Source organism: Heterodontus francisci, chromosome 12, assembly GCF_036365525.1.
Source record: "Heterodontus francisci isolate sHetFra1 chromosome 12, sHetFra1.hap1, whole genome shotgun sequence".
Classification (NCBI taxonomy): Eukaryota; Metazoa; Chordata; class Chondrichthyes; order Heterodontiformes; family Heterodontidae; genus Heterodontus; species Heterodontus francisci.
This window is the reverse complement of record NC_090382.1, coordinates 86,871,675-86,896,578: the sequence shown is the minus strand read 5'-3', so window position 1 is coordinate 86,896,578 and position 24,904 is coordinate 86,871,675. Positions and strand designations below refer to the sequence as shown.

The following is a 24,904-nucleotide window of genomic DNA, read 5'->3' as shown; positions in this document are numbered from 1 at the left end:
TAAAACTGTTCCTTTTTCCACCAATTCTCTTTATATCACTCCATATCCCACTGCTTGCTGGGATATTGTTCCATGGACGCTAAATACCGTCGGATAACTCACCTGATTGGGATTCTGCGCACTAGATCCTGGATAATTAATTTCAGCAAGTTTATCAATTATGAAAAGTATTACAGTCGAGCCTGATGCTGTATTCACTTTTTTTAAAATTCTATTATGGGATGTGGGCATCGCAGGCCAGGCCAGCATTTATTGCCCATCCCTAATTGTGCTTGAACTGAGTGGCTTGAACTGAGTGGCTTGCTAGGCCATTTCAAGGGCATGTAAGAGTCAACCACATTGCTGTTGATCTGGAGTCACATGTAGGCCAGACCAGGTAAGGACGCAGATTTCCTTCCCTAAAGGACATTAGTGAACCAGATGGGTTTACAACAATCGACAATGGTTTCATGGCCATCATTAGACTAGCTTTACATTCCAGATTTATTAATTGAATTCAAATTCCACCTTCTGCTGAGGTGGGATTCGAACTCATATCCCCAGAGCAATACCTGGGTGTCTGGGTTACTGGTCCAGTATGCCACCGCCTCCCTTGACAGCTATAGATACGTGCTACACTATCAGGAACATGAACCTTTGCTAATTTTTCCAAATCTTAATTTGGGCACTGATGCCAATGATAGCACCCTGTATTCCTGCCCACTTGTCATCAGCTAAATTGGCCTGAACGAAATATCTTGGCTTTATGGCTCAGGTATTCACTGGCCTGAACATCAGTGGAGCCTAACTTTCATTTGCATTTCTGTATAGAAGGACAAAGTTCCAGGCAATGAAGTAGCCTGAGAGAATATTCCATGGACAGTAAAAGCAAAATGGTGTTTGCTGGTTTTGTGTGTACATTTTTTGCATTGGTGCAGAATGTTGCAATGTACTAATTCGTGAAGTAACAGAAAGGGTTGATGTTGCATGTATATGGACTTTCAAAAGATATTTCATTAAGTACCATATAATAAAGTTGGTAGCAAAATTGAAGCTAATGGAATTAAAAGGACAGTGGCTGCATGGGTACAAAATAAATCAAGGATCAGAAGGCAGAGAGTAGTAGTGAACCATTACTTTTCAGACTGGAGGGAGGTAGACTGTGGTGCCCCCAGAGTTCGGTATTAGGACCACTGTTGTTTTTGATAAATATTAATGACTGAACTTGGGTATATAGAGCATCATTTCAAAGTTTGCAGATGACTTTTGGAAATGTAGTAAACTATGAGGAGGCCAGCAACTGACTTCAAGAAGACATAGACAAACTGATGGAAAGGGCAGACAAATGACAGGTAAAATTTAAAGCAGGGAAGTGTGAAGTAATTCATTTTGGAAGGAAGAATGGGCAGAGGCATTATGAAATAAATGGTATAATTTTAATGGGGGTGCAGAAGCAGAGAGACCTGGGGTATATGTATACAAATCTTTGAAGTGAGTTGAGAAGGCTGCTAAACAAGCATGTGGGATCCTTGGCTTCATATAGATGTTGAGTACAAAAATAAGGCAGTTATGCTAAACCTTTATAAAACACTGGTTAAGCTGCAGCTGGAGTGCTGTGTTTAGTTCTGGAGACCAGACTTTAGGAAGGATGTCAAGGCCTTAGAGTGGGAACAGAGGAGAATTACTACAATGGTATCAGGGATGAAAGACTTCAGTTACATGAAGAGTCATAGACTCATCTACAGCGCAGAAGGAGGCTATTCGGCCCATCAAGTCCATGCCGGCTCTCCATGCAGCTATCCAGTCAGTCCCATTTCCCGCTCGATCCTCGTAACCCTGCAAATTTATTTTTTTCAAGTGGCCATCCAATTTTCTTTTGAAGTCATTGATTGTCTCCGCTTCCACCACCCTTGTGGGCAGCGAGTTCTAGGTCATTACCACCCGCTGCATAAAAAAGTTCTTCCTCATATTCCCCCTGCATCTCTCACCCCAAATCTTCAATATGTGTCCCTAGTCCTTGTGCCATTAGTTAATGGGAACAGTTTTTCCTTGTCTAACTTATCTAAGCCTGTCATAATCTTGTACACCTCTATTAAATCTCTTCTCAATCTCCTTTACTCTAAGGAGAACAACTCCAACTTTCCAACCTAACCTTGTAATTAAAGTCCTCCATCCCAGGAACCATTCTGGTAAATCTCCTCTGCAACCTCTTAAGGACCCTCACATCCTTCCCAAAGTGGTGACCAGAACTGGATGCAATACTCCAGTTGGAGCCTAACCAGAGCTTTATAAAAGTTCAGCATAACTTCCCTGCTTTTGTACTCAATGCCTCTATTTATGAAACCAAAGATCCCAAATGCCTTACGAAGTACTAGAGAAACTTGGGTTGTTCTCCTTAGAGCAGAGACTGTTAGGGGAGACTTGTTTGAGGTGTTGAAAATCTTGAAGGGTTTTGATCGAGTAAATAAGGAAAGATCGTTTCCAGTGGCTGAAGAGTTGGTAACCAGAGGACACAGATTTAAGGCAATTAACAAAAGAACCAGAGACAACATAAGGAAGCAATGGGCTGGATTTTGTTATGCTGCCGCTGGGAGCGGTGGCAGGTGCAGAAAATGGTGGCTGACATGCAAGTCCCGCACCGCCATCTTGTGTCCCGTGGCCATTTTACATATGCATGGTGGCGTGTGTGACCCCAGCAATGCTGTTCATGACGTCAACTGTTGAAGGAGCAGGTGCTGGCACCATTTTTTAAAGGCTGCCAGCCCTGCAGACAGCACAAAATAACACAGAGTTCACCCCTTCCCCACCCCCTATACCCATCAGAGTGCAGAGTTCACCCCTTCCCACCCCCGCCCCCCCCCCCCCCCCACCCCCCGTCATACCCATCAGAGTGTAGAGTTCACCCCTTCCCCAACTCGGCAGCGCCAGCTTTCTCTGGACAGGAAAATAAAGGCCCGTGAGTGCCACACATCATGCTGAAGATTGGGAACTGAAGGTAAGGTCACTGCAGATTACATTTTAATTCATGCAAAGATGTAATTTTAAATATGCTAACTTGGGTCCTGTCGCAGAGCGGCCGCCACAGAACTTCCCCACTGCCAGGAAGATCAGGCCTGGCAATCCTGGCATCAGGTTCTATGGCGGCTGCTACTGCTCTGATTTTCCGGCCCCCAGCCACCGCCCCCCGTCACCTTGCCACGAAACCCAACATCCGGCTGGGATCAAAATCCAGCCCAATATATATATATATATATATATATATAGTAGTTATGCACTGCCAGAAAGGATGGTTGAAGTAGATTCAATAATAACTTTCCATAGGTTAACTGGATAAATACTCGAACAAGAAATATTTGCAGGGCTATGGGGAAAGAGCAGGGGAATAGGAGAAATTGTTAGCACTTTTAAAGAGCTTGCATTAGCATAATGATCCAAATGACCTCCTTCTGTGTTGTATCGTTTTATGATTCTATGGCTAGGAACATCCCTTATGCTTGGGTAATGGTGGAGGGTATGGGGGAGGGGGGTGATGTGATGCAAGTGAAAGGCATAGGTCTAGCCAAAGTCCCAGAAAATCCTGCATATTGCTTTTGCAATTTTATGTTGTCTATGAGGCAAGACACACCTTACCAGTAAAAATGAGACCAAACTGGAGTAACGTGGGCCCATTGCTGAGATATGACTCAATGGGCTGTATTTACGCACTGCATATTGCGGCGGTGTGCTTTGAACTCGATAGCCTTCCGACACAGAAGCGCTGCCGCTGAGTCTTCATGATATTTCTCACGGGGGCTCATTTAAATGGAGGGGGCGGAGCAGCCACCCCAATGACATAGAGGGGGCTGCCGCTCCATCCCCGGCAATGGCGTCCAGCGTCACCGCGCTTGTGCCGGCACCATTTTTAAAGGGATTCAGGCCGTTCGGGCTCTTTAAAATTTTTAAAGGGAAAGAATGTTGAAACATAAAGATCTACATTTGCTCACATTTTCAATTCTCTCTCCCACACCTCCAATGAGTAACACATATATAAATTGCCCTCTCCCTCCAGAAAAAACTTTTTTGAGGTCGTGAACTTTCCCCCCTGAACTTCATTATCCATGACCTTTAATCCCCCTTTCCACCATCCCCACAGCCAAAAACAAGTGTTCCCCCCCGCCCCCCCCCCCCCCCCGCTCTGATAATTTTAGTCCTTACTCCTCCATATTAGTGTCTCGCCTCGTAACTCCGAGCAGAGTTACGAAAGCTTGCGAGGTGTGGCTGGTGACCGTAAAATTAGAATGGCACAGCCGCCGGGACCAGTTAAGTTTATTTGCAGTTTTTAAAATTCATTTTAATATGTAAATTAAGGCACCGCTGCCAGTAAAATGTGGCAGAGCCTTCTCGGCGTCGGGAGTCATGGCGGGCCATTCCCGCAAGTATTTTACGGCCCCCCCCGACAAAACCCCCGACGTTGAGCTGCTGGTAAAATTCAGCCCAATGTGTCTCAGATGGACAGGATCAAAATTATTTCTGAATGTTATTAAATATAATTGTCATTTCCCACACAATATTAAACGAAATTGTTTTCATCCACACTTAATTTAGTTTCATTTCGGTCTCTATTTTTGCTCTTTTCTAACGTCCTGTTTTTTTTTTTCAGTTAACTTCATTATCCCAACCATCTGTGCCCCTTTATTTACACCACAGCTGTTTCAATCTATCACTGCACAATATTTACAAGTTCAAATTGCTTAAAATATCCAGTATAATGGAATCTTGGCTCAATGTTAACCAACAAGATGATTTGTTCTCCCCTTCTCCAAACGTCATTGGCAAAGATATTAACTGGCTGCACTTAAGAGTCCCAGTAAAATCTATCCACACAAATTTTCTCGCAGTTCTTCAAGTTTTGAAATTCAGAGTAACAGCAAGTATATTCAGCCAGCCAGATTTTACTTGATCATAAACTTTAAATTAAAGCTGTGCACAATGACTTTTGTGTTGTCAGCCTTTTGAGGCTCAGCTTTTTTGTGATCTACAATTTTCCAACTTTTCTGGGTTCTGTAGGTAGTTCTGTGTGGATCTGAATGAAATCTTGATTACAAAGCATCTGTCCTGTGATATTGGGGATCAATCAGAAGTAGTTTTATATCACAAATGCCTGAAGTTGCCAATACTGTGGAATGCATTCCAAATATATTGTGGGGTGAAAGTCAGGATACTGGAACAACAAAGGGGTCTAGATAGAGTGAATAGTTAAGGACCTATTTTCCTTAGCAGAGAGGTCAATAACCAAGGGGCATAGATTTAAAATAATTGGCAGAAGGATTAGCGGGGGGTTGAGAAATTTGCTTCACCTAGAGGATGGTGGGGGCTTGGAACTCTGTCTGAAAGGGTGGTAGAGACAGAAACCCTCATCGCATTTTAAAAATATTTGGATATGCACTTGAAGTGCCGTAACCTACAGGGGCACAGACCAAGAGCTGGAAATTAGGATTCGGCTAGATCGCTCCTTTTTGGCTGGCACAGATACGATGGGCCAAATGGCCGCCTTCTGTGCTGCACTTTTCTATGTTTTTACATTTGTAAATGATTGCACATACACAGCTTAGTTGTTATTCACAGCTTTATTTTTTGATGTTGAAATTGTAACAATTGAACACTCAGCCTGCTGACAGCTAGGAAAGATAGCAGTCTGCAGCTTAATAACTACCTTTTCTATTTATGCTGAGGTTCGAGGTACCAAGAAAAAAACCCTCCTCAGATGGTTCTTGGACTGGTTCTATCTCATTTGCCTTGTGCAAAAGTACTTTGTTGGCTGTAAAGCACTTTGGAATGTTCTGAGCTTGTGAAAGGTGCTATATAGATGCAATTTTTTTTTTCCAAAAATATACTTTATTCATAAAAATTTACAAAAAATACATTACAAAACAGTTCAAATTTGACATTTCGGAAAGTACAATAGCGATCAGATTCCTTCGATACAGAACATGAGTTGCCTCACAACTCTTTCCATTCCATTTTATATGCAATGTACATTTGCATTACACAGCAAAAACATATTTGGTGCATACAGCCCGAGGAGTTTTACACGGGTTCCAGCCCCTCTGTATACAATGGCAGGAGGACCTTCCACCATGGCCTTTCCCCATAGACCCTTTGTGGCGGCTGCCCCAAGCTTTAGTGCGTCCCTCAGCATGTAGTCCTGGACCTTGGAATGTGCCAGTCTACAACACTCTGTCATGGACAACTCTTTGCACTGGAAGACCGGCAAGTTTTGGGCAGACCAAAGAGCATCTTGCACCGAGTTGATGGTCCTCCAGCAGCAGCTGATATTTATCTCGGCGTGAATCCCTGGGAACAGCCCATAGAACACAGTGTCCTGTGTTCCAGAGCTGCTTGGGATGAACCTTGACAAAAACCATTGCATCTCTTTCCACACCTGCTTTGCAAAGGCACATTCTAGATGGAGGTGGATGATGGTCTCTTCCCCACAACAGCTACCTCAAGGGCAGCGTGCGGAGGCGGTGAGACTCTGGGCATGCAGGAAGGATCTGATGGGGAGTGCCCTTCTCACCACCAGCCAAGCTATGTCTTGGTACGTGCTTGAAAGTTCTGGCAATGAAACATTCTGCCAAATGACTTTGGCAGTCTGCTCAGGGAACCATCCAACAGGATCCACCATCTCCTTTTTCCGTAGGGCCTTGAGGATATTCCGTGCGGACCACTGCCTGATGGATTTGTGGTCAAAGATGTTTATCCGCACAAACATTTCCACGAAGGATAGGTGGTAAGGCACGGAAAGGTGCTATATAGATGCAAATAATTTTTTTTTGTAGCTCTGCAGCTGAACTTATGGCTGTCATCACCAGCAATGCTGCAAATTAAACTAGTCTAAAACTGCCAGCACTAACATTCTGGTTATAATGTATGCCAACTTGTAGATAGCTTTCAAAGGGCCAGAGAAGCTTTGTAAGCTCCTTTTAATTGAAGCGCACCTTTGATGTTTTATACTGTACAATCTTTGATGTTTTGCCCTACATCAAAAGAGTTTCAGTGAATATGCTGAATGAAGAGCTGAATCATGGCCCCTTGCATCCTTTAATCAGATCAGGAGACTGCCAACCTGACCAGCATTCAGTTTTGGACCTTCAAAGCAACAGCCAGCTTTGCAGATTTATCTGTTCCTTGATCAATAATAATTTTGCAAAACAAAATATTTATAGATTGGAGCTTTGAGCACAAGTATTTTACCTTCACAATGCTTTAGATTACACACCCAATTAGTATGGTGATATGAAATGAATTTTAGTGTCAGCTGTGGCTCAACTGGTAGCACACTCTCCTTTGATTGTGGATTCAAGTCCCACTCGAGAGACTTGAACATAAATATCTCAGCTGATTACCATGCAGTAGTGAGAGATGACTGCACTGTCAGAGGTGCCATCATTAGGATGAGACGTTAAACTGAGGCAACATCTGCCATCTGGTTGGTCGTAAAGCAGAGGAGCCCTGGCGTCCTTGCCAATATTTATCCCTCAACAAACATCACTAAAAACAAATTATCTCATTGCTGTTTGTGGGAGCTTGCTGTGTTTAAATTTGGCTGTCATGCTTCACTACATTACAACACTTCAAAAAGTACTTTGTTACCTGTAAAGCACCTTGAGATGTCCTGAGGTCATGAACGTTATATAAATGCAAGTTCTTAATTTCATTAATATCAGATAGAAATTGTTATTTTTCTGAGCACTAATCGGCAATTGTTGGGCAATGCTGTTATTTTCAATTTTTAGATATTTAACTCTTTGGGGTGGATTTTGTTCCCAGCTTGATGTCAGGTTCTGTGGTGAGGGGGGCTGGATAATCAGAGCGGCAGCAGCTGCCATGGAAGCCAATGCCGGGATTGTCAGGCCCGATCTTCCCGGTGACAGGGACGTTCCATGGCAGCCCCTCCGCCGCTCCGTGACCGGATCTGAATTAGCATATTTAAATTAGATCTTTGCATGAATTAAAATGTAAACCATCATGATCTTCCCTTCAGTTCCCGTTCTTTAGCATGATGTGCGGCACTCACGTGCCTTCACTTTCCCCTCCAGGGAAAGCTGGTGCCACTGAGGTGGGGAAGGGGCGAACTCTGCACTCTGTTGGGTATGGGGAGGGGAAGGGTAAACACTGAACTCTGTTGGGTATGGGGGACGGTGGATGGGCGAACTCTGCACTCTGTTGGGTATGGGGAGGGGAAGGGTGAACACTGAACTCTGTTGGGTATGGGGAGGGGAAGGGTAAACACTGAACTCTGTTGGGTATGGGGGACGGTGGATGGGCGAACTCTGCACTCTGTTGGGTATGGGGAGGGGAAGGGTAAACACTGAACTCTGTTGGGTATGGGGGACGGTGGATGGGCGAACTCTGCACTCTGTTGGGTATGGGGAGGGGAAGGGTGAACACTGAACTCTGTTGGGTATGGGGAGGGGAAGGGCGAACTCTGCACTCTGTTGGGTATGGGGAGGGGAAGGGTAAACACTGAACTCTGTTGGGTATGGGGGACGGTGGATGGGCGAACTCTGCACTCTGTTGGGTATGAGGAGGGGAAGGGTGAACACTGAACTCTGTTGGGTATGGGGAGGGGAAGGGTGAACTCTGCACTCTGTTGGGTATGGGGAGGGGAAGGGTGAACACTGAACTCTGTTGGGTGTGGGGGTGGGTGGGTGGATGGGATGAACTCTGCACTCTGTTGGGTACGGGGGGGGAAGGGGTGAACTCTGCATTAAGATGTGCTTTTTGCAGGGCTGGCAGCCATTTAAAAATGGTGCCAGCACCTGCTCCTTCAGGTGACGCTGTGAATTGCGTCGCCGATGCTGCCCCCTCCACATGATTGGAAGGGGCGGCTGCCGTCAATATATAAAATGGTTCGACGGCGCAGGCCCTGTGGGGGACGGCCGCCATGTTCCACGACTACAAAATCTAGCACTTGGACCTAGTCAGCATTCAAAGCTCATAACCTGTTCCTTTAGGTAATATCTAGGAAAATTATTCTTCGTAAAATTCTAATTTTGTTCAAAAACTGAGTAAGATAAAGAACAAAATAAAATTACATTGTGTAATTCTTAGAAAAAATATATCATGCATTGTTACACTCTATAGCAATGTTATTGCGCTTGTATTCCTTGATGGTTAGATGTGTACTTGGACAGGAAAGAGAGAGCAATTACAATGTAAAATACTTTTTCTTCCCCTTTTCCCTCCACCGCCCCTGCTCCCACCAATGTGAATAACTTTAAAAATAACTCTCACCTTATTGAAAGATATAATTTGAGGTCTTTGCACATTCAGCAGGGAACCACTGTGCTGATATCAGTCTCACAGCTGCCAATAAGTAACTCCATAGGAAGTGGTGCAAATCCATAATAATTGCGCACTTTAAAAATGATGAATTGTGTGAAGCATGGAAGGCATCTCAACAACCTGGCTCGAAGCATTACACATGGAAATGCAGGAATTTTTTTTCAATTAATCCAAGCTAGAAAAATTCAGTACAGACCAAGAGCTGCTATGCACATGTACAGAATAGTTTCAAGTTAGATCCAGTTGGTTGCTGAGGGATAAATATTGAGCAGGACACCAGGGAAGGACCTTTCCTCAGTGCTAGGCTCTGATCATGTCCTGCATCCCACCTGTTGATAGAACAGCATTTTGTGTTTTTACTTCAATGCCTTGTGTTGTGATTTTTAGAATCTAGACTTTCACATGGTTAGGTTTCTTTTTTATTAAATTAAATGTAGACTGTAACACCAATGTGTTTTGTTGAATGATAATTTTCTTTAATCCACTGACCAGAGATCTGAATTTAAATTTTTTTTGAAAGACACTTTTAAAAGACCAGCTAACAGGATGGCTTTGCTGGCAGTTTAAGATAGCTATCTAATTTGCATCACTGTATCCAATGCTTGTGAGGAGGGAGACAAAATGTCTGCTCATATTGCAGCAAGAACTAAAACCCAGGTAGTTTAAAGGAATGAGCTGTTCTTTTTAGCAAGAGAGAAATACAGCTAACTGCTATGTTTGAATGACTGACTGACTGTCACGTGACAATCCCCTCCCCATCTGTGGTTTTAAGCTTGTGTCTTTCTGCAGTGGAGAGAGGAGAAGTAACTGGACTCTGACACGAGCAGACTCTCTTATGAGGGGTCTCTCTTGTGCTCACTCTCGTGCTTTCTCTCTCTGGCTCTGACTCTCTCGCTCTCTCCATTCCAGCTTGAAAGCTTATAAATCCTGCTTGTTAACTGACCACCTTTGCATACTCCGGCTACAATCAGAAAGCCAGTTGGAGGAAATCATCTGCATTGCTATCTTTAAGAGACTCAGTGAATCTCTTGAAACTAAAAACCTCAGGACCACCAAATTCAGCTAGAAGCCAGCCGAATCACCAAACCCCACAGACTCTTACCCCCTTTTCTTTTATGGACTCTAACTCAACCAATCTACTTTTCTCCAGTCTGTATATTATGTGGGCTGAATTTTACTGGCTCCTCGACCCCATGGGTTGCAGCACAGGGGCTGGTAAAATTCTACGGGGAGAGACCCGCCTCGACCCGCGACATCGAAAAGGGCCCGTCGCATATTGCGGCGGGTGGCGGGCCCTTCATCTACATATTTAAATTTACATTAATAATATGTAAGTAAACTTACCTGCAGGCAGCGGCCGTCCTACACCGATATTATGGCCGCCGTTCGTGCTTCCCATGCCTTTGGAAATCCGTACAGAGTGGTGGGGGAGGGGAGGAATAAGATTTTCAGGATGGGGCAGCGGGGAAAACAATTTTGATTGGTTGTGGGGATGGTGGGATAGCGTTCAAGGTCAAAAGTTTGAAGGTTGGGAGGTGAAGATCGGGTCGGGAAAAAGGCACGTTTTGGTTATCCCGGGCAATGAAATGACCATTGTTGGGTGGGGTGGGGGCTGTGGGGAAGGGCCTCCATCACAAAAGTTTTTATTTAATAAAAATTTATAATGATACACCTTTAAACATTAAAATTAATTGTAAGGGCTTAAAGCCCTTAAAAAATGGCACCAGCACCTGCACGTTGGCGCCGGACGCCATTGCCGGGGATGTGGCGGCTGCCCCCTCTGTCATCGGGGCGGCCGCTCCACCGCTCTATTTAGATGAACCCCCACGCCTAATATTGCGGGGGCCTGGACAGCACATCCACGCAGGATGAACGCTGCCATTAGAGTGTGCCACCATGAACATCGGCGCACTCGTAAAATTCACCCTTTTGTGTGTGTAAACCTCTAGGGCTGGATTTTGTTCTCCCCAGGCATCAGATTCCATGGCAGGAGTTGGTGGGTGGGGGGCGGGGTGCCTGAAGATTGTTCTGGATGAGATCTGCCACGTAGAGACCTGCTACCCGACCCGAACCCGATGGGACCCGACGACATGTGTCGGGTTCAGGTGGGGTAGGGTCCATCTTCAGGGTCCAGCTTTTGGGCTTGGGTCGGGTCGGGCTGTGTCCAGGTCGAATCGCACCGGGTCGGGCCGGACATACACGGTAAGTGCTCCGCTGGTAAGTATTGAAATTAAAAAACTTACCTGAGCTGGGAGTCTGGGACGAAACTGAGTCTGCGCAGTGAATGAGTGACGTCACTAAGATGTCATCACGCATGCGCTGCAGCTTCTTGCGGGTTCGGTGTCAGGAAGGTAAGTAAATGAATGGTCGGGTCAGGTCGAGTCAGGGCGGGTTGGATTCGGGCCGGGTCGGGGTCGGGTTCCTTTTTCCCGACCTGAGCAGGCCATGGACTTTAAAGCCGGTAGGGTCCGGCCCGATCCTCCCGGTGGTGGTGAAGCTCCGTGGCGTCCCTCCTGCCTATGGCCACCGGGACCATAATTTAAATATTCAAATGAATAAAGTTAATAAATTTACATAGACTTAACTGTGATCTTGAGGGCCTACCACAATCTTCAGCGCAGGGGCCGGCATGCCTGTACCTTCAGAGCCTGTCTGGGGAAACATGGCTCTGCACTGGTGGGATGGATGGAGGAGGTAGGTTTGCAAGTGGGGTGGGAAATGGGGTCAAATATACGTAATGGGTGTAGGGGATGGTGGGAAGTGTTGAACCTTAAACTTTGTGCAGTTTGGGACAAAGGTCAAATCTAAAAGCTAAGTGTTTTCGACGGGGAGGGCAAATAGTTATTGTAATTGTTATTGGGGCATGGGAAGAGATGTTAGAAATTTATTTATTTAATTTTGAGGGTTAGGACTTTAAAAATTTAAATTGGGTGGCAGGTCTGGCTGCCCTATAAAAATGGCTATTTAAATGAGCTGCTACGTTTCATTGGCTCGCATGCGGGCCTCCATTTTTTGAGCTTGTCACTGAGATCGGCAGCAGGCTCTTAAAATCCAGCCGCGCGCGTGTGCGCGTGTGCGTGTGTGCGTGTAAGTTGGTGCGTAGTTTATTCTTTTCATTAGTTTGGTTTTAAGTGCAATAAAGTTAAACTCTTTCATTGTTAACTCAAGAAAAGCTGTCCGATTGGTTCTTGTTATGATCATAGCAAGTAAGTAATCAAACATCTACTGAATTGGCCAATACATCCACTTTAAGAAAGAATTAAACCTGTTGTGATCAAGTGGGAAAAGAGGAAAGCCCTTCAACCCTTCCTCACTTGACTGTAATAAGACTTTTACAAAAAGGCACAAAAATAAAGCTTTTATATTAGATGTGTAAAGTAGGCGTGAATTTCCCATTAAACTGTTAGATTAGATCAGTGCTGGAAAATGTTTGTAAAATTCACACATGGCTTAATAAATAAAAATAGTTTCTACTTAATTTGGTCTTCAAAAAAACCTGTTCCATGTACTTTGGCTATGGCATTATTACATTTTGAAATAGAACTAAAGTGGCTCTTTTGGTACAAGTAATAGGGTAGGGATTGGCTGTAATAGACCACAGGTTCAGACCATGGAGATCACTTGCTGTGTCAGAAATCTGGACCCATTCTGATTATCAAATGAACCCAAAGATACACCCCCCCACCCCTCATTTTATGACAGTTTTAGGAATGGATATTTTGATACATTTTAGCTCAGCCTTGTAGGTGGCATCAACTTGCACTGCATGTCAAATATTCACGCTGTATAGTTGTTGTGAATTGAAGTATTTTAGGATGCATTTTAGATATAACAATTGTTTTCCCAATATCTGTTTGTTTAATACTGCTTTGATGAAGGGTCACATACCTGAAACATTTATTAACTATGTCTCTGACTACACAGATGCTGTCAGACCTGCTGAGTATTTCCAGCACTTTCTGTTCTCATTTCAGACTTTCAGCATCTGCAGTATTTTGCTCTTATATCTGTTTAATACATGTTATGAAGTGATAATTCAACAAAGCAACAAAATAGATGGACCCTGCCCAAAACTGAACGAACATGCCTCTTAACATGTCTAAGATTTGCTCTATTTCATGTGCTATTCCTTGTATTGAAAAAATGGCTGTTAAACTTTTTCAATGAACCAAAACCTTGATGAATTTAGCAGAAGATTCCAGATTTTTGAATTTCCTTTTTATTAGCAAAACCTTTTCTAAGATTTTCACTCTAACATAAAGAACTACAACTTTTTTGTCATTAAAATATTTGTAAATTATTTGTAACACACTTTTAATAGACTCTGGCCTGGGTTTTACACTACATTACAGCTGCGTGGTTCGGACCACTTGTCCGCATGTAAACGCGACGGCTCATTTAAATGGCCGGGACGTATCCACCCCGCCCACCACCGATGACGTGGAGAGGGCGGGTGGTCCGTTCCTGGCAATGGAGTCCAGCGCCAATGCACAGGCGTGATGCCATTTTTAAAGGGCTTTCAGCCTTACATTTCGTTCAAATATTTAAAGGAACAGGCATTTTAGGTTTAATTGAAAAAATTAAAGAAATGTTTCTATCCCCTCTCCCGCCACCTCCTCGCCCCCCCCATATCCATTCAATTCATTCCTTGCCCTCTCACCCCCCCCCCCCCCCAAATACTTACTTTGTGTACCTGACCTCCTCTCCCCACGCACCCCCAAAGTTCATAAACTTTTAACTTCAACCCCTTCTCACCATCCCCTCCACCAATCAGAATAGTTTTACCCTGCTGCCCCGCCCCCCCCCGGCACTAAAATACTTAACTTCTCCCCCCTTCCCACCAGTGTCCCACATCAGATCTCTGAGCGGAGATCGAAAGGTGCAGGAGTGCAGGCCGCCACCACCAATATGGCACCAGAAGGGAAGGTGGGAGCTGCTAAGTGTTTAATTAATTCATTTGCATTTTTTTGACTATGTTAATGTGGCTCCCGTCACCGAGCGGCGGGGGGGCCGCCTCGATGTCTCGCCGCCACTGGCAATATCAGGCCGGGCCTTTCCGGCGTCGAGGCCCGTAGCGGGCCTCTCCTGGAGACATTTTCCGGCCCACCCCCACCTCCCCCCTCCCCCCCCCCCCCCAAACCTGCCATGACCCCCAACGTTGGGGGTGGGGGGGGGGCTGTAAAATTCAGCCCTCTGTATTTTGACTCAACTATACTGAGTGAAGATGATTAAATCCCACCTGAGATTGACTGATATCAATTTACTTCTTAGTTTAGAGGGTTTTTTCCCAAATGATCATGTGATGTAATTGTCCCTTAATGTCAGGAATGTGGAAGATGAGAAAGATTACATGTACTGAGTCTGACTGGTCTCCTAAGGGTAATGAGAAAGAGTTTCTAGTAAAGAACAGCCTGGGCCTGGGCCCAAATCTGGAACTCGAGGTGTTTTCTTGTATCCAGTAATCATAATGTTACACCTTCCATTTATTCAGGATCGGTTTATGCAACCTTGAGCCCAGAGATGGTACTGGAATCACTGGGACGTGGGGGTGGGGCGGGGCAGGCGTGGTGGGGAGGGGTGGATTTTAAAGCCCCAGGATGGGCAGGAAAGGGATTGGTGGGGCAGGGTGGTGGGGGCGAGGGCTTAGATTTAAAAATCTGACCTGACCAACCACGATTAAGCTTACTTCTGGTTTAATTGGGGTAAGTTGCAGGGTGCAGGTTGTTCTGCAGATCAGGGTGGTGGGGACGTGTGGTCAGTTGATTTCCAGACCAACCTATATTCCGAAACGCGCTCTCTCACATGCTCTCTCTCTCTCTCTCTCTTTCTCTTTCTCACACACACATACACACCTCCCAGATGTGAGTCTTCCCACTTAACAGCTGGCCAGTCTCTCAATCTGGCTGGTTGCCCCCTGGGAAATGGAGAAAAAAGACACAAATGAAGTCCTGCCGTTAAATTTGGCAGCACTTTGCATTCCCTGCAGTTCTGGGATTCTCAGCCACTAATCCCCTACCCAGAACCCCCCTCTCCCATCTTTCCCTCTTCATGAACATGTACCATTCCGTTGTTTAAATAAAAATGGACTGAGACGTGCTTAAGGCACACAAATACCACCATGATAACATGGACCGATTGTGCTTCTTTCATCTCTAGAATATATGATATTTCAGGCTGGTGGATCTAATGTACTGTCATGCAGTATAGACATCAATATGGAACTGAAGGAGTGTAGAAGGGATCTGTACTTGGGGGTGCTGAAGCCAAAAATTTTATCCCCACCCCTACCAGTCATAGAAAACATATTCTGACATTGGTCGGAAGTTACATCAAATGAAGACATAGCCAAATCTTTGGCCCCATCACATTTTTCTTGAAAAGAAGTACATAGCGGCAGATTACCATGCACACACAATTGACAACCAGTTCTTTTTAAAGACAAAGTCATTTCTAACCTAAAAATTGTTGACATTTGCAAATAAGTGTTTTGGCATTTCTCTAACCTTTCCTTTCTGCTGCGTATTACAGATTAATTTGTGGCTCCTGGTTTCTCGTAAATGTCAAACCAGTGGAGCAAATGTACTTGGAAACTTTGCAAGTTGAACTTTGAACAGCAGCAGCAGATTATGTATTTGTTTTTTGGAGTTAAATTGACTTTTAAAATAAATTTTGCAGCTAGATGATGTGGAACTTAACTGGAGTAGGGCAAGTATAAGGAAATAGGCAGTCCTTTACCATGATTAGCGTTTTAAAGAATCAGTGTTAATACTTTTTTGCATTAAATTAAGTCCCGCTCCAGAGTTTGAGCACAAAAATCAAGGGTGATGCCTCAGTGTAGTATTGAGGGAGTGCTGCACTGTCAGAGGTGCTGCATTTCAGATGAGATGTTAAACCAATGCCCCATCTGCTTGTGTGGATGGATGTAAAATATCCCATGGCAATATTTCGAAGAAGAGCAGTTATTCCTGGTGTCCAGCCAATATTTATCCCTCAATCCACACCACAAAAACAGATATCTGGTTATTATCACATTGCTGCCTGTGGGAGCTTGCCGTGTGCAAATTAGCTGCCGCGTTTCCTACATTACATCAGTGACTACTCTTCAAAAGTGCTTAATTGCCTGTAAGGCACTTTGAGAAGTCTGGTGGTTGTGAAAAGTGCTATATAAATGCAAGTCTTCCTTTTCTTTTTAAAATATGTATATGTGGAAATATACCTTGTGTAGTTTTGAGTCAAGCAGACCAGTGAGGCTTCTCAGGAGCAGGTATATGACATTCTTTGAGTATACCTTTTATATGCCATTGTAAGCTGAGGAGGGAGACAGCACTTAAAGAGGATGTGCCATACCAGCTAATACCCTCCCCAAAATAGCATACATGGAATGCAAGTCCTATGAGGACCTTAGTGAGGTCATGTGAATAAGAAAAGAGCCCTTACCAAAGAGGCAGTAGGGGAGTTCTGCCAGTTACAGAATGCTGAATTATAGCTACTGTTACCTGTCTGCACTACTATCTTTCTGGCTATAACAGTAATGACTGTTCTCCACTTTTAATGCACACAGACATTTTGGGCAGCCATGGAGAAATCTCTAATATCAGCCAGGTATGCATTTGTTGGGGGTCTGGTGCATTTTACATTAGACATGGGGAATTCACTAATTTGACTTCATAGCAAAGCAGCAATGAAATAGAGCCAAAACAAGAAATGCTGGAATCACTCAGCAGGTCTGGCAGCATCTGTGGAAAGAGAAGCAGAGTTAACGTTTCGGGTCAGTGACCCTTCTTCGGAACCAGTTCTGAAGAAGGGTCACTGACCCGAAACGTTAACTCTGCTTCTCTTTCCACAGATGCTGCCAGACCTGCTGAGTGATTCCAGCATTTCTTGTTTTTGTTTCAGATTTCCAGCATCCGCAGTATTTTGCTTTTATTTTAATGAAATAGAGCCATCTCGTTTTGTGGAGATCTAGCTGTCCAAGGTCCAGGGTGCAATAATTAGAATCCTATGATGCTTTCAAAGCTCCTACAGACAGTCCCTTCCACTTCTACATCAGGAAAGGCTGCCATTCCTTGAATGTACAGATAGTGTATGAACATGAAAGCAATCCAACATGTAAACAAATGATATGCTAGAAGTTGTCGTGGCGCATTCATCCTTAAAAATTTGCCCTTCCCTGATCTCCTCAAGGAAGAAATTAATGTAAACGGATGGTTTGTTGATGACTAGCTAGATCCCTGTTTCCATGGATAATGACCCCATTACAAGTGGCCCAAAAAGCGCAGATGGGCAGCACAGTACGGCACATCCCTCCTAAGAATTGTCATCAAGAGGGCTTTCAGAGTTTAAAAGGGTGCTTTCACTGCCTAGGCAAGTTGGGTGGGACACTGAAGTATGCTCTCGTTAATTTTTCACATGCAGTTGCCTGCTGTGTTCTGCACAATTTTGCAGTATAAAAAGGACTTAAACGTTGCTGGGGAGGGGCCCAGCAATACTGGAGGCAGAATATTTGGATGAGAGAATCCTGATGACTGGCACAGGGGACTCCTCAGTAATTGCTGTCGTAGGAAACATCTGAATGTAACTAGTCACTGAAGCCTTTGCTTTGATTTAATGCAGTCTAATTTTATCACCGCTGTCTTAAGTCCTTCTCCCCCTATCTTCAAATAAAGGACCAATCTTTCATCCAGCACCCATCCCAGAGCATGATAACACATCAGACTTCTTTGCTCCTACATCACCATGCCATAAGACTCATCTGATTTAATAAACCAGCACCAAGAAGTTGCACCCTAGTGGGTAAAACTCTAACTTTGTGAATAACAAAGCACAACATGAATCCACATTCTTTTTTAATACAACAAAGTCTAAAGCAAACACAATACCGTCTACTCTCCTAACATCATGGTTCCCCTGGTTAACTAAGTGCGCCTTTTCTGGTTGTTCTCTTTCATGCAGTTAGTATCATGAGAGCTACTACAAATCTGACATGGGATTGAGGTGATTGGTCTTGTGGTGGTAGATCACAGGAGAAGGGGGTAGTAGCTAAGGGTGAAGCTTGTGGCTGTGTGAAGCTTTACAGAAATGCTGCACAGATTGTGTTTAGGTTCTAACCTGGTACCATCACTATGCCTTAGACATCATCACCTATAGCAAGAGTAGAATGCCTTCTCATGAGCTACATGTCTGTGGAAGAGAGATGATTCAGGTTGGAGATACTCTTTCCTGCAGCAAGATTGTGTGAATTAGGAGGGAGCCAGGAATGGAGGACTGTGTGGCAGGTGCTTTGAGACAGGTGAAGTCAGAAGTGGTGGTACCATCATGTTAAAATGTAGAAAGGGGTTTGTGCATATAAACAATTGTGAAATGGGTAAGCATAATGTAAACTCCTGAGTTAGGGCCTTCCCTAGGGTACATTTTGAAGGGGTATTTGTGCAGCTGTTAATATTAGAGTGTGGTCATGATGAGGGATCCCAAGGACGAAAAGGGAGTGTGTAACCTTGCCTGTCATTGTCAGATTGTTGAATGCCTTGCAGTCATGGTCTGCAGTCAAGGGAGTGAGAGGATATTCAATCAGTGCCAGTACCACCTCCCTCAACATGGTACCAAAAGTGTCACCTGCAGGTTTCCTGCCAAGGATGCCCAGCTCTCTGTGTCTCCTGACCTCAGTTTCATCCAGGAGGGTTTGTAGGTCTGTCTGTGAAATTGAAAGCTGAACTGAGCTTGGTTGGCTCACCCTTATTTGTGAAGATTAAGTAGATTTTATATTAACAGTTAATATATTATAGCCATGTCCTGTAGAGTATGGGACATGAACAGCTAGTTGGAGTGATCCTGGCACATTGAAATAAATATTCTATTTTCTAATCTGGAATTTTTCTTTCAAATTAACAGGAGGCCTGTGAGTCTTTGTTGGATTGCATCTTGGAAGAAATAAGAATGTATAGTGGAGTAAATTACACTACTTCCAAATTGAATGAGAACTTTTCACCTGTAGCCTCTGCATTCAAACCCACCACCAAGCCCAGCTTTGGTCTGGTGATTGATGGAAAGACTTTGAATATGATTTTCCATGGGAACCTGCAGGAGAAGTTCCTGGATCTGGCAAAGTGTTGCCGATCTGTGCTGTGTTGTCGTTCCACCCCTCTGCAGAAAAGCATGATAGTCAAGCTAGTCCGAAATCATCTAAAGGTCAGGACGCTAGCAATAGGTATATATCTTTTTACTATTATTCCTTAAATATGTGGTAAAGAACTTTTCGTTCTTAACTTATTACTTGAGGTTTATGTTTTTATTAATGCAAATAGACCCTATTTTTCTTTTCCCTCAACCCTCTTTCCCCCACATCCATAACTTACATAATGTACATTAAGAAAGTATCAGAATATTTGCATTTGAAGTTTCTCATGTGAGATCAATCTGACCAAAACTAGGAAGCAATCACCCTTTAGGTCGTGCAGGATCTACAGTCATGGAGTGTTTGGTATTCCAACTAGGATGATCAGTATCCAAGCCTTACTGTGAAACTAACCAATGTTAGCTTGAACTCTGATTGTGGGATTGTCAACGTTCTGGCTGGAATTTTACGCCCCCCGCAGGACGGGGCTGGAGGCGATTGGGGGGGGGGGGGTGGGGTTGTAAAATTGAGTGGGAGGTGGCGGATGCCCTTTCTGTCGCCTTCCCGCCCTTGCTGCAATTTTACGAGTGGTGGCGGTGAGAAGTGGCCCATCCGCCCCAGACCAATTAAGGCCTTAAGTGGCCAATTAACTCCCACATAACAGCCTCCACCTGCTGCAACTGGTATATTACTAATGACAGGTGGACGGCTCAAGACCTCAGGAGGCCACTCACTAAAACTTGGCCGCATCCTTCATGACTGGGGGGGTGCCCTCTTGATTGGGTACCCTGTGCCCCATGGAGGGCCCCCCCACAGCACAAGCCGCCGCCCTGGCACTACATTTCCTCCACAGCCCCAACCGACCCCCTTGCCTCGCCAGGGCCGGGCCAATTGTCCCCAGTGAGGCCCCACACACTTAGCTTCATTCCATGGCCAGTGTCCTTCATGCTCTTCTGGCTGGGTGCAGTACCAGCAGTGGCCACTGCTGCCAGTAGTGCTGCTGGGACTGAGAGATGCCGGTGCACTAATTGGCCGGCAGTTCTTGGAGTCAGGACTTCCTGCATTAGATGGGTGGAAATCCCATCCGAGGCCAGTTAAGGGCTTGGGCCACATTAAATCACAGTGTGGCTTCCAGGTCAGGTGAAACTTTTTGGCCGGTGAGTGGGGCCCCCAGCCCAATGTAAAGTTGCAGCCTCTATGACTACTTTATACATTTCTCAGGGTTTTGAATGTTTTATGTTAAATGTAAGCCCTATAAATAATTAAGTTCAGACATTTTTCAAATGAAATAAATTTTTAAAAATGATGTCGCCAGTGTATTTACAGTGAATAATACTCAACATCATAATCACATTGGTTAAAATTCATGAGGCAAAAAGACACAAATATGTTGGAGGTTTTTTTTAACTTGAGTGAGCCATCCAATAACTAAGGTGTCAAGTTTTTTAAAAAAAAAGTCATTTTGAAGTTTTTGTGCTCATCAGGGTGAAGGAACCATTTTTCACACTCAATATTAGCATCAAATACTTCCAAGTCTGTTAAAGCATAACCTGCTGTTGAGTAAACCTCTTCCTACTTAGTTCCAATACCTGCTTTAGCCCTGTCAGGAGAGCATCCTTCCTGCACTGGCATGAATGTTTTCATTTCACACACCAATAATCATTCTGACCTCTGAGTGAGATTACCATTTAGTGGTGAATTGGGGATAGTTTTGCATTCTGGACCAATGCCCAGTGAAAGCTGGGTTGATATTGCTCCAACTGACAAAGAGTGGAGACTTTAATTTTGTAAGTTTGGATTTAAAGCCAGACTCTAACCTTTGTGCTTCCCAGTGTTTACAAATGACAAAAATATGAACATGTAATATTCACCCCAAAATTCTATTTATTCCTCAGTGAAAGGATGTGCAGGTGGCCTGCTCCTGGGCTATTGCTGATACCTCTTGCTAATCAATGTGAAAAGAGCTCATGATATGTTTACTTCCCCTCCTGTACCCCTTACTCCCCTTATGACAGTCAACATCAAATTAATTGTGTGGAAAGTCAGTCTTAGCCCACGCTTATTCATGTCCTGTTGAAATGCTAAGCGTGCTATATCATGACAGGCATTTCTAATATAATGCTAAATCATGTTACCCAACAAAAACTGTATGCAGAGCACAATCCCTTTTAGAAGAGCTTTGCCTTATAGTAGGCTGTTATGGGAAGTACTGAGCATGCTGGGTAGTTAGTGGTATTCGGCCCTCTTGAGACACAGGGCAACAGCAAAACACTTACTTGCAATCAATCTGTGTATAACAGATGAAGGGTGTGTTAAAATGTACAAGAATGTACTTTGTCTTCCAGGTGATGGGGCCAATGATGTCAGTATGATCCAGGCTGCTGATGTGGGCATTGGAATCTCTGGTCAGGAAGGAATGCAGGTACAGTGCTTCTTGAAACTTAACTTTCAGTGCTAATCAGATAAAGAATGGATACTGCTGGAAGACTGGTTGGTTGGTGCAGTGGATTAGCTCACTCTCCTTCCACCTCCATAACACAGTCTGAAATCCTGCCCAAACTGATATGTGCGTTCATGCTGAGCTGCCCTGCTTTAATAACACTTTGGAGTACTGTGTACAGATCTAGTTGCCATGTTATAAAAAGGATAAAAAGAGGTACTGGAGAAAGTGAAAAAAGATTTACAAGGATCTTACCAGAAATGTGGGGTTATACCTATGAGGAAAGGATGAACAGACTGTGTCTTTTTTCTCTTGAAAAGAGAAGGCTGAGGGGTGACCTAATAGAGGTCTGTAAAATTCTGAAAGGTTGATAGAGTAGACACAGATAGAAAGTTTCCTCTTGTGGGGAAGAGCAAAACTAGAGACCATCAATGTAAGATAGTCACCAAGAAATCCAATAGGGAATTCAGAAGAAACTTCTTCAATCAGACAATGTTGATAATGTGGAACTTGCTATCACAAGGCGTGGTTGACATAAATAGTATAGATACATTTAAAGAGCAGCTATATATGAGGAAGACGAGAATAAAGGGCTATATTGATAGAGTTCAATGAAGCAGGATGGGAAGAGGCTCGAATGGAGCATAAACGGCAAGGAATGGCTGGGTTGATTGGCCTGTCTCTGCTGTGTGTGCTATGCAATTCTTTCCAGTATCAAACAAATCCTAAAGTTTCAACATGTATAATGTTCTGTGTTTATAGGCTGTGATGGCCAGTGATTTTTCAATCTCTCACTTCAAACACCTAAAAAAGCTGCTACTGGTGCATGGCCACTGGTGTTACACACGATTGGCCAACATGATCATTTACTTCTTTTACAAGAATGTGGTAAGTGGACAAAATTAACATTTTGCTATATAGATGCCAGACTTACCATGCTGTGGTCTATTCAGAAGCCTCTTGCATTCTGTGCTAATACTATCATTTGGCTGTTTCCATTATTAAGCTGAACTTCTGCTACGTTTCTTGTCTTCAGCTTCCATCATGACGGTCCTGGTAGGTTCAATACATCTGTGAACAAAACTTTTTATTATCAGTTTTAAATAAACCACAAAGTTGGTTGATTGTCAAAATCACCTTGAGACAGTAAAAGTACTCAAATGAATAGCACTATGAAGGCAATGTGACCTGGGCACTTGCAGTTTGCTTGCATAATGATTTTAGTACATTTAAACTCCCATTTTCATACCAATTGTGCCCTCACAACCAGTTTTACAACAGACATGACAACTTCAGGAGCTTTTCCAAGCCATCATTCCATACCCCAACATTACCCCAAAAAGTAAATCAAATGAGTGCACTCTCTGTAGTTGCCTTAATCATTTTTCAGTAAAGGCCTCCTTAGTCTGAAAGACAGCATTTAATTGGCACATGCAATGGATCTATTATGGTAAGCTACAAACCAACACAACTCTAAATCAATTTAGAATGTGACAGAGTTTGGGAACTGTTGGAGCAATTTTAGAAACATGGGGATGGTGTTAGCTATAGAAATGGTTGAGTGATACAAAAAGTGTGTTGAGGTTGGTTTGAAGAGAAATTGCTCTGATAGAATAATGACGTCTTCACCTTGCATCTTGATGGGGCCCTTGATACTGGGATTCAATGCAATAAAACTAAGCAATATTCTATTTCAAGTATTGCTATCTTTGACTGAACACTAACGTTAAGCCATTTTTCACTTCCATTATTTCCAAAAAATAACATGTTGACTCCAGTTTTGAGTGTAGGACATTCCCTTGTCAAACAGTTCAGAGTCCAATTCCATAGAACAAACAATTCAAGACAAAGATTTCTGGAATAATTTCCTTTTACTTAAAAAAAAACAATCAGCAAGAGATTATAAGTAAGCATACTGTTATATAATCCCAGATTACACACATTGCACAGATCTATCCCTTTACTTTAAATTCAAGCAACTTAAGCAGAAAACCTCATGTATGTGAACATCATCGAGTGGTCAGTTCGGCAGTGACTCGATGTAGCTCTTTAATTGGCATCCAGCCAAGTGTCCTCAACTGCAGCCCAGTGTATCTTTTTATAACATCTTTTATACCCTTTATGGGATGGACCGGGTGTTTATATTTTCAGGACCTTATTGTCCCATAAAGGTTCCCCTTAAAACAAAATGCCCAATAGTATGTTGAGTTCTTTGTCGAAACCATGCCTGACATTATATTTTGTAACTACCATGAGTTTCTAGAGTCTTTGCTCATACCTTCTGCCCTTAATCAACCAGGCCTTTACATTATCTTCCCTTATTTCATCCTATGCTTTGCCTTATGATCAGTTCCACAACTCCCTTAAAACATCCCATCTCCAGCCTTCCAACTAACTTTCAGAGACTTCATTGTTCGTATTTGCTTGGCATCAGTTGTTTATGCTTAGAGTTATTCATCAGGCCTGCTAATAAGCAGGTTATCCAGCTGAATGGTTATCCAGCCCAACTGTTCACATTTCTTATCAGATCAATAGTTTGTTAATCATCTGTAGGCCTCAAGGTGGACATTCCATGTTCCTCATTTTTGTGACATCCAATGCTTCATTCCTCTCCAAGGTCTTCCTTATCTGTGAAAGACAGTGCAGCATTTAGCAGTTTTTTTTTTACTTTGAAGTCTTTTGGCCTTGCAAAACATGCTGGTACATAAAATTTGGTCAATCCTTTGGTCATCTTTATGCAAACTCAACAGAGAAATCTGTATTACCATATCAGGGATGTTTGTATTCTGTATTCTGATCCTATTTTCCCTTTCTTTATCCACAGGCCTATGTGAATCTATTGTTCTGGTACCAGTTTTTCTGCGGCTTTAGTGGGTCATCTATGATTGACTATTGGCTGATGATTTTCTTCAACCTTTTTTTCACCTCCCTTCCTCCATTAGTGTGTGGAATGTTGGACAAAGATGTTTCTGCAGAAATACTTTTGGAGCTCCCAGAACTGTACAGAAGTGGTCAGCAGTCTTGGGTAAAGTTAACATAGTACTATT

The 24,904-nt window shown here is 43.6% G+C and overlaps 1 protein-coding gene across 1 annotated transcript in view; it reads left to right on the top strand.

Moving 5' to 3' along the window:
• Positions 1–24,904, top strand: part of atp10b (ATPase phospholipid transporting 10B) — a 443,112-nt gene that overhangs the window by 412,712 nt on the left and 5,496 nt on the right. The window contains 4 exon segments of the mRNA XM_068043811.1: positions 19,195–19,510; positions 21,763–21,839; positions 22,620–22,745; positions 24,682–24,882. Coding sequence (XP_067899912.1) covers positions 19,195–19,510; positions 21,763–21,839; positions 22,620–22,745; positions 24,682–24,882 — 720 coding nt within the window.